Source organism: Strongylocentrotus purpuratus, unplaced genomic scaffold (assembly GCF_000002235.5).
Source record: "Strongylocentrotus purpuratus isolate Spur 01 unplaced genomic scaffold, Spur_5.0 spur5_scaffold_7, whole genome shotgun sequence".
Taxonomy (NCBI): Eukaryota; Metazoa; Echinodermata; class Echinoidea; order Camarodonta; family Strongylocentrotidae; genus Strongylocentrotus; species Strongylocentrotus purpuratus.
In genome coordinates, this window is record NW_022145613.1 from 25,387,733 (window position 1) to 25,398,317 (window position 10,585).

A 10,585-nucleotide genomic window follows, 5' to 3' on the forward strand; every position below is an offset into this window, starting at 1 on the left:
GTAAAAACGCGACATATGACGTACGAAAACCAAGGTTTGTCGACAAACCTCCGTTGTGAATTCGGGCCTAATTGTTTGTGACCTCTTTGCAAGCTTTACGTAGCTTGTTATGTATGAAAATGAGTTCATACTGGAATCTGGGCTCGCCGTGGTACGAAAAAATAAGATGCAGGCGGGGGCGGCCGCCACAATATTAAAGATAACAAGGTAAAGTATCAATTGAAGAACTAGGTTGAATATGCCTTTTTCATTCAGTTTTTTTTACTTTGATCTAAACAAAGTAATATCAGAGATGCAACGAATGGAAGATGGAAGAGAATAACGTGATCATAATAAATGATCAGAGTCATTCTGGGAGAGTCAAGGATAGACAAAACAATTGCTGGCATAGGCCAGAAATAGCGCGCGCCTTTTACAGCTGTTTAAGCGGTGCCTTTGTGAGACAGCGACATGTGAAATTTACCTCTGTAAAGAAACCGAAAATGCGCACAGCCAGTGAATCTACAACGGTGGAGTTATGCGCGCAGTAAGCGTGGGAACGCCGTGTGCAAGATTTTCTCACTTTCGACTTTATCTCCGCTCGGAGAAGTCCTTTTTCGAGAAGGCTCTACAATTGAGTATACAGATAAGTCTAAATAACGAGAGGAAATCCCAGTATATCGAAAGATGGGAAAGCGGAAATCAAGCCAGAGCCGGGTGGCCCGCCAACCAAAGATTGCTAGGCCTAGACAGTCTACAAGATTAAGGCAGTCTAGCAACGACACCACTCAAGACGTACTCGGCACCTCAACTCCCCGGCGGGCGGGGCGGCCAAAACGGGCGAGACACTCGAGCGGTAACCCCAGCAGTGGACGCTCAGCCACTACCAGCATAAACCCGGCTCCGGAGACTGACGGACCACAATACAGTGGAAACGAGACAACTGGAGCGAACCAGTCATCAAGCCAGCCGCCTTCACATGCACAGCCAATGCAAGGTGAGGTAGACGTAGCTATGCAATCACCCCACACGGGCAAGCAGTGTCGGGCAACCGACTCAGTCAGGCGCTACTGCCTGGGATACAAGGGGGGAGCACAGTGGTGCACACACATATAACACAGATCAGTCGCCCTTGTTTCCGGTCACTGATAGACTGGGGACTAAAGTACACCCCAACATGAAGGAAAAAATATGGAGAGGGCAATATGTAGATTTAAACACACTTCTTGAGACACAAAACATAGCAACACAATCAATGCCAGAGGCAGTAGACGAACAAGCCCCTAACCTAGCAATATCTCACGAAGGGGGAAGGTTAGTGCTGAAACCCGCTACCTCTAACAAAAATAAAATCGTGTCCATTGAACGGTGGACCGATGCATTTCTTGTATATACCAGTATTTATCTAGAAGCCAATCCAACTCGCTCACATGAGCTTCTGAAATATGGGCAACTAATCCGATCTGCTGCCTCTCGGTACTATGGGTATGGTTGGAGAGACTACGATGTCGAATTTCGACATCGCATGCACAGAAAAGGCGGGTTGTGGTCATCAATAGATGGGGAATTGTGGCTCCTTCACGTAATAGGTGGGGGATCTCCGCGAAACATGCGGATACAAGACCGCCCCCAAACCCAACAGGGATCGTGGGCAACCAAGCGGGAATGGGCCACACCCCGGGGGTCGAGCACAATAAAGTTCACACCCAATATGAATAAGGGAAGGGCGCCATCTCGGGCACAAAACTTTCGTGGCGGAGAATGCTATGAATTCAATTACCGGTCAGGGCAATGCTCTAGACAGGCATGCCGCTTTACACACGCATGTACCCTTTGTGGTAACAAAGGGCATGGGAAAATCCACTGCACTGGAGTCCAACGGTCAAACCTCAAAGCCATCAAACCCAACAACAAATAACTGCACCTCCAGAAATGGGGAACAAACACAGAAGAATAATAAAGATATACATGGCAATGTGAAAGAAGATAATAACATAATGCAACAGATGAGTGACTTAATGTCTCTAGCACAAACACCAATTATAACCGAGAACTTAAAAGTTATGTTAAAGACGTATCCTAACAGGGAGGCCGCAGAATTTTTGAAAAAAGGCTTTACTGAAGGCTTCAAATTGAATTACACAGGCCCCCGCATGCCGGCTGATATGCCCAATTTAAAATCAGTGGAAAACAACAAACCAGTAGCACTTGAAAAAATTCAAAAAGAGGTAAGACTGGGTAGATACCTAGGCCCATTTGAAGTTAGGCCACTAAACAAATTACGGTCGAGTCCCATTGGACTGGTGCCCAAAAAGGTGCCGGGCGAATATCGTTTAATTAACCACTTGTCATACCCACCCGGGTATTCAATAAACGATTTTATTCCGGATAAAGTTTGCAAGGTTGAATACACGAGTTTTGATAAAGCAACAGAATTAATTGTTGAAGCAGGCATAGGTGCCGAGCTAGCAAAAGAGGACATCAAATCGGCATTCAGGTTACTACCGATTCATCCAAATGATTTTGAACTGCTCGGGGTCAAGTTTGACGGCAAATATTATATTGACAAATGCTTACCCATGGGTATCAGATGTGCCCCAGCATATTTCGAATCTTTTTCTACGTTTATTGAACATTGCGTTAGGGAAAGAATTGGCTCCAACAAAATAGTGCACTATGTGGATGACTTCTTATGTGTGGGTTCAATACAAAATGAAGAATTAACATGTAAACAAGTTGTTGATACATTAATATTAGTGTGCAAAGAACTAGGCGTTCCCCTAGCCAAAGAAAAATCAGAAGGGCCTACTACTAGATTGACATTTCTTGGCTTAGAGCTTGACTCAGTACTAATGCAAGTACGTGTACCACAAGAAAAACTGGTGGAAATAAGACGGAAAATCGGCAGGGCGCTAGCTCATAAATCAGCCACCGTCAAAGAGATTCAATCTTTGATTGGCTCCTTGAATTTCATTTGCAGAGCTGTACGACCGGGCAGAGCATTTCTACGACGGTTAATAGACTTAACAAAAGGGAAAAATGTGAAAAGTACCAGTATAATGTTGAATGAGGGGGCCCAAGCTGACCTAACCATATGGCTCGAATTCCTGAACCACTATAATGGCATATCAGTCATCCCCCAGGAAGGGTGGGGAGGAGATAACGACCACGTTCTGTACACTGATGCTAGCGGGGAAATTGGTTTCGGAGCCTATTTTGAAGGCAAGTGGTTTAATAACAAGTGGTCGTCGCGCGAAATTATCGAGGGTACGTCAATAGCATGGAAAGAAATGATACCCATTCTACTCTCCATCGCTGCATGGGGGGAGGAACTCCAGAATAGGAGAATAGTCCTGTACACAGACAACATGTCAGTGAAGTTTGCAATAAACAAGCAGACATCATCATGTCCGAAAATAATGGAGTTATTACGTAAATTTGTGTTGATCTGCTTAAAGAAAAACATTGTCTATAAAGCAGTTTACGTACATACACTTGACAATGGTGTTGCCGACTCCCTTTCACGATTTCAGATGGGGCGATTCCGCAAACTAGCACCAGGAGCACGAGACCGACCAAGTCGTATACCTACGGGAATAGTGCTGACCTAGCAGCAGAAACACATAGACTACTAGGATAGTCCTTAGCAGAGGGATCACAGCGGGCATACCAGAGTGCTGTAGACTCATTTCAAGAGTTTCGATTGAATAGACAACTGAATACATCATGGCCTACAACAACTACACAGGTTATGGCATTCATCGCACACCTCTCCATTAATGGGAAATCATCATCAACCATCACAAAGCATGTCGCAGCGTTATCATATTTACACAATATGTACAGCTGGGCGGACCCAACTAAACATTTCTTAATTAAGAAAATGCAGGAAGGGAGCAGGCGCGACAGATCTATGGTAGACAGTAGAAGACCCATAACTTGGGAACTTTTAGAGACAATCATACCAACATTATACCTTGTATGCTATTCTCACTACGAATCAATGATGATTCACGCATCATATTTATTAGCATTTTTTGGGTTTCTGAGAGTGGGAGAATTCACGATTCAAAGGAAGGACGATGACTTAAACAAGGTCATAGCGAGGGATGACATCAAATTTTGCAGTGGCCCGAAGGGAAGCCTGCTAGTACGTATTAGATTCTCAAAAACCGACCAATACGGGCAAGGAACCACGATCAATATCGGTAGCAATGAGACAGATGAAAAGTGCCCTGTGAAAGCCATGAAAGCATACCTCCGTGTAAGACCTGATATAGATGGTCCGTTATTTTGTCATCGTGATGGGGCCCCTGTAACTAGGTATCAATTTAGTTCAGTTCTGAAGAAAACCCTACAGCACAACGGGTACAGTGGTAGCCAATATGGCACACACTCCTTTCGAATCGGAGCGGCAACCACAGCGGCCCTGAAAGGCGTTCCCCCAGAACAGATAATGGCAATGGGAAGGTGGCGCAGCTCTGTGTACATGCGTTATATCCGCTAAATATCAGGTGCAACTTAAAATTGATAGGAATAAACGTTATCATAAACATAATAATTATAAGAATAATAATAATGATAACTTTATATACAGCATAATATGTTACGATATCAACGCGCTCCACATAAATTATGCAATTAATTCCCAACAAGGCCACAACATTACATTAATAGAGATCACCATGACAAATTGGAGTTAAATTACTAACGGGCAAACGGGAAAGCAGTAATAATTCTACACAATTATTTAACCTAACTCGTTATAATACAATAAAAAGTTGAACACGACACAAAGTATACAACGTGCAGATCAATTATGTGAAGTGCTCATGTTAATAACCAGAATGGGACTGGAGGATCAACCAGGAGTTACTATCCTGATTAGACTCCCCCAATCATTAATATTGTCGTAACCCCCATCGCTGCTAGGTTTTACATGTAACACAGAGGAACGATCATTCCTTCCCTTTTTCCTTTTAATGGAAACCTACTATCACATACTTTCATAGTAAATTATAAGTGGGAGAATAAGTAGCCCGCGTGTATGATGATATGAATATGAATATAGAACACATTACTTTGGGGAGTTTTTCCATCCTGTTTCAGAGACAACCGGCGACAGGATCTGGATCGTAGGCGACAGCTTGGTCAGACGTGCCAAGCAGAGGGCGAGCATGCTCAACCGCCAAGATCTGGGAAGAGCAAGAGGGACGGTCCAATGGCACGGTCAGGGAGGAGCGACGTTACAAGACCTTCCGCGCCTGGTGGAGAACAGGTTGAGATACAACCAACGAGCACCTGCGCTAGTAATCGTGCATCTGGGAACAAATAACTTGGGCCTGAATGATGCCTGCCAATGCAGAATCGCGATCGATATGGCTCTTCAAACCCTTCGGACAGCCATGCCTCGTACGCACATCGCCTGGTCGACCATCATCCCACGCCTATTCTATCATAGCAGTCGTGGTCATCGAACATCACAAGACGCCATGGATGGGGTCAGGAAATCGCTCAACAAGTACGCGAGGAGATTAATAGCCCGGCTGCCGAATGCGTCAGTTATTGCTCATCAGTTGGATCCATCCAATCACAGTTTATTTTTAAGAGATGGGGTACACCTGTCCGACAGAGGATCCGACGCTCTCATCGATAACTTCCAAGAAGGAATAGACTCGGGCTTGGGTACACATGAATAGAACATTTACATCCACGGAAACGGGACAATAACACTAATTCGGCTATTAATGAGCCTTGTGGAATCTCGGACAGACTGGGTTCGATGTGACAATGGAATTATTATAACACAAAAAGTTGAGGAACAGCGTGTTGTAACGTGAGTTACATATTCAGATATATACGCCTTCATTTTGGGATTCACATTAAACTTGAAACTTATTTAATTGCTGACAAACTAGAACCATATTTAAATTAATGATTGATTTTGATGTACTAGTATACGTCGTACATAATTGTTAAGCTAGCAGAGGGTGGAGTCAGAGCCACTCGGTCGCACAGTAGCCTCAGAACTACAAAGTGGGCCATAGGGGAATTTTCCCCGACAAAGGAAATATAATTATTTTGCTCGTTAAACTAAGCCACAATGGCAATATTGTCGGGTTTTCGCCTCTATCACTGTCTGGCTAGCAGCAAGAATAATAACATAAGATTACAATATGTTACGGATTGAATCCATGATAAATACATGATAATAGTTAGTTAAACAGCATGGGTCCATAGATGGTAAGGAAGCAACCATGGCAAACCACGCCCAACCCCCCCCCCCCCACACAAAAAAAAAAAAAAAAAAAAAAAAAAAAATGTGGGTGGAGGATTTCTTTTACTCGTGATTATTCCATGGTTGGTTCCGATTATCACCACTTCTTATATATGCGCTGGTATAGTAGCACCGGGATAACATTGGGGATACTGCAGGAGATACTATCCTGTCGGTGGGTCACGTAAACCCCAGGTATCTGGGGTGATCGGAGGGAGTTACTACCCTTCCGCTGATCGCGTGACTCGAGACCCCACAAATATAGTGTTTCCATAACTATGTTATTTATGCATTGATGATTTTGTGAGTATTGAAAAGTTGTGGGGATCATCCGTAGGAGATACTATCCTACCGGCAGGTCACGTAAACCCCAGGGACCTGGGGTGATCGGAGGGAATTACTATCCTTCCGCTGATCGCGTGACTCGAGATCCCACAAATATAGTGTTTCCATAACTATGTTATCTATGCATTGATGATTTTGTGAGTATTGAAAAGTTGTGGGGATCATCCGTAGGAGATACTATCCTACCGGCAGGTCACGTAAACCCCAGGGACCTGGGGTGATCGGAAGGAGTTACTATCCCTCCGCTGATCACGTGACCGGAGATCCCTACAATTTTGAGTTTCACTCATGGTACATGTACCCTTAAGATTGTTGAATCATATCACGTTTATACATTATTGTCGAATTGTTTATGGTGGACCCTCTTTATTGTGGTTATAAGATGTTGTTATTGCTTTTATGCATGTTACTTGTTTTACTTTGACTTTCCTACTTTACATGTTTTGAGGAAAAGGACTCCTAGTTTCGGAGCGGAATAAATGTCGAGCAAACTGCAAATCAGTCTAAAGTTGTCTTCTTCCTAGAATAACGTGATCATAATGAATGATCAGAGTCATTCTGGGAGAGTCAAGGATAGACAAAACAATTGCTGGCATAGGCCAGAAATAGCGCGCGCCTTTTACAGCTGTTTAAGCGGTGCCTTTGTGAGACAGCGACATGTGAAATTTACCTCTGTAAAGAAACCGAAAATGCGCACAGCCAGTGAATCTACAACGGTGGAGTTATGCGCGCAGTAAGCGTGGGAACGCCGTGTGCAAGATTTTCTCACTTTCGACTTTATCTCCGCTCGGAGAAGTCCTTTTTCCCCGGCCCACCCACCCCTCTTTAGTTTAAGCAGAGTTGAAGAAGTAAACTACTTAAAGTTGATTGAGGATTGACAAATTGGAAGTACAATGTTGTTTTGAGTGATATAACGAATTGTATGTATTTAATATCATGGTAACACGGGGGTTGACTGGGGGAGGATTTCTTTACTCGTGATTATTCCATGGTTGGTTCCGATTATCACCACTTCTTATATATGCGCTGGTATAGTAGCACCGGGATAACATTGGGGATACTGCAGGAGATACTATCCTGTCGGTGGGTCACGTAAACCCCAGGTATCTGGGGTGATCGGAGGGAGTTACTACCCTTCCGCTGATCGCGTGACTCGAGACCCCACAAATATAGTGTTTCCATAACTATGTTATTTATGCATTAATGATTTTGTGAGTATTGAAAAGTTGTGGGGATCATCCGTAGGAGATACTATCCTACCGGCAGGTCACGTAAACCCCAGGGACCTGGGGTGATCGGAGGGAATTACTATCCTTCCGCTGATCGCGTGACTCGAGATCCCACAAATATAGTGTTTCCATAACTATGTTATTTATGCATTGATGATTTTGTGAGTATTGAAAAGTTGTGGGGATCATCCGTAGGAGATACTATCCTACCGGCAGGTCACGTAAACCCCAGGGACCTGGGGTGATCGGAAGGAGTTACTATCCCTCCGCTGATCACGTGACCGGAGATCCCTACAATTTTGAGTTTCACTCATGGTACATGTACCCTTAAGATTGTTGAATCATATCACGTTTATACATTATTGTCGAATTGTTTATGGTGGACCCTCTTTATTGTGGTTATAAGATTTTGTTATTGCTTTTATGCATGTTACTTGTTTTACTTTGACTTTCCTACTTTACATGTTTTGAGGAAAAGGACTCCTAGTTTCGGAGCGGAATAAATGTCGAGCAAACTGCAAATCAGTCTAAAGTTGTCTTCTTCCTAGAATTCCACAAACGTGAAGCAGAGCATGAAAAGGACCAATCATCAAAGTAATTTATTTTGGTGCTTTTTTAACTGTCAAAATAGTTTGATTTACAGAACGAAGGGGCCTATTGGGTGTGTATAACTGAATCAGTTCAGAAAGTTAATTTTGGGCATGACCGTGTATAGACTTGAAAGTTAACAGAAGAGCTTTGAACTGGACGCGAAATTTAATGGGGAGCCAATGCAATTGGTTAAGGTTTTTGGTGTAATATGGTCATGTTTTTGGGGTGAGAGAAACTAGACGTGCTGCAGAGTTTTGAATTCTCTGCAGCTTGGCCATATCTTTTTTCCGGAATTCCATGGAGCAGGCTATTGCAACTGTCAAGGAGTGAACTGATAAATGTGTGGACGAGGATTTCAGAGGATGACTTGGAGAGGAATTTACGAATTGGTAATGATGCCTAAATGCACTTTTAAAGTATGTACAGTACTGTCTTAGTCAGTGGCGAGTGATCTTAAACTGTTTAAAAAATATTCAGAAACTTTATGGTATGGTACTAGATTTTACTTAAATTTGTTTTTTGATTTTAAGTTCATCACTGGGGACGCTAGCTCCAATAATTTCTGCACTTTAAATGTATTTTTTGATTTCATCATTATAATGCACTTTACACGTGAAAAAAGCACGCACATATACGACTTCAAATCTTCGCTAAACGCAGGTCTTCTCAAGCCCGTCCATATTGTTAAGACAATAGGGTGTACCAGAACATTTTGGTACATTTGCCACGATGGCCCCTACTGTGACCGAAGAATCGTTAGGAATATCAAAGGGAAAAAACTGTTTTGATTTCATACGTACTTTTTCTTTTCTTTCAGGTCGTTCTTCGTCTGCTCGGTCCCACATCGTGAAGCCGATGATGATATCAGGGTTAGGCAGACGCTCTTTTACTTCCAAGAAGTGTTCCTTTGTCTGTTTGTGAAATAATTTAAGCGTAATAATTAAATATACTAAGGCCTGGAGCATAAAGTACAATTTCCACATTTTTGAGCGATGTAGTACCTTAACATCCGTTGATAAAAAAACAAATCTGAATCTTTTGTGTCATTTTGCTAAAGGCTGACGCGCGGTAACCCGACACATGCTCCGGCGACGATTACTCCGGTGACAAATGCTCCGCCAAAAGCGACAATAGCTCCGCGACATTTGCTCCGCCGACAAATGCTCCGCCGATAATATTTCTTTCATGGTTTATTTTTTGTTTTTGTTTTGTGTGATTTGTTTTGTTGTTTTTGTTATTCAGGGCCGTAGCCAGCATTGTGAGAAGGGGATGCGTTTTAATTCCCCGATCAGTAGACACTGATTGAGAAAAAAAAGTGGTTAACCTTTGCGAAAGATGCAATTCTTTCTTTTTTTGGGGGGGGGGGGGGGGGGGAGGGGGGTGGGGGAGCAGGTGCAGAAGCTTTTAAGTAAACTATACTAAGAAAATATAAACTTTTCTCAACCTTGAGTCGACCTTCTTTTAACAAATAGTGATTTTTTTTTTCCTTCTTAGGCACAATATAATTTAAGGTAATATTTATTCCCTTTTGGTAAGCGATGGTATAAAGCGAGAGAGAGAGAGAGAGAGAGAGAGAGAGCTATGATGTATACTTATCATTAATAATGAATAGCATCTTCCTGCTTAATTTCCCTCCTTAATTAAATGAGCATGTTTATACCATAAACTGTCGAGCGAGCGTTTTCAAACCAAGAATTATTTTCAACCAAAATGAGTATCAAAACAGAGTTTTTTTTGCTGCAGGATGGGTAGGGCACATTCATAGTGAAGGCGATGTCAATTTCATTTTTAGCGAGCGGGCGGTTTTAAGCTTATTTTATATTGAATAGCATCTACCTGCCTTCCACCCTTCTTCGTCTGGCGTTTAGGAGCTGCACATTCGTTAAATGGATATGTTTAAAATTATAATCGCGAGTTAGCGTATCAAGACAGTGAGCGATTTTTTTGCACTTCTCTTTTGATAATAATTAGAGTCATATCTTTTTCCCATAAAGTAACTGTGTCTTCTTGTTCCGTGAAAGAGAGGGCACAACCGCACAAACACATTTAAGGGGACGTTTTTTGTTTGTTTTTAATTTTTTAATTGGCGAACAAGAAAGGTAAAAATCATACGTTATAATCCTGAATAGAACCTTTCTACATTACGCCCCTTTTTAATCAAACG

The 10,585-nt window shown here is 42.6% G+C and overlaps 2 protein-coding genes across 2 annotated transcripts; both read left to right on the forward strand.

Moving 5' to 3' along the window:
• Positions 1-320: 320 nt before the first annotated feature.
• On the forward strand, positions 321-8,352 carry LOC754287. Its single transcript, XM_011682812.2, has 2 exons — positions 321-976; positions 5,089-8,352. The coding sequence occupies exons 1-2, from the start codon at positions 667-669 to the stop codon at positions 5,676-5,678; spliced, it is 900 nt and encodes a 299-aa protein (XP_011681114.2). The 5' UTR covers positions 321-666; the 3' UTR covers positions 5,679-8,352.
• Positions 1,006-2,693, forward strand: LOC105446247. Its single transcript, XM_011682810.2, has one exon. It carries the CDS (start codon positions 1,157-1,159, stop codon positions 1,895-1,897), a length of 741 nt encoding a protein of 246 aa, XP_011681112.1. The 5' UTR covers positions 1,006-1,156; the 3' UTR covers positions 1,898-2,693.
• Positions 8,353-10,585: the final 2,233 nt, after the last annotated feature.

What these genes read in the sequence shown, in the direction of transcription:
- LOC754287 (XM_011682812.2), top strand. Translation starts at nt 667, where the DNA reads ATGGGAAAGCGGAAATCAAGCCAGAGCCGGGTGGCCCGCCAACCAAAG. An exon ending in ACATGCACAGCCAATGCAAG is followed by an intron (nt 977 to 5,088) that starts GTGAGGTAGACG and finishes ATCCTGTTTCAG; the next exon opens with AGACAACCGGCGACAGGATC.
- LOC105446247 (XM_011682810.2), top strand. Translation starts at nt 1,157, where the DNA reads ATGAAGGAAAAAATATGGAGAGGGCAATATGTAGATTTAAACACACTT.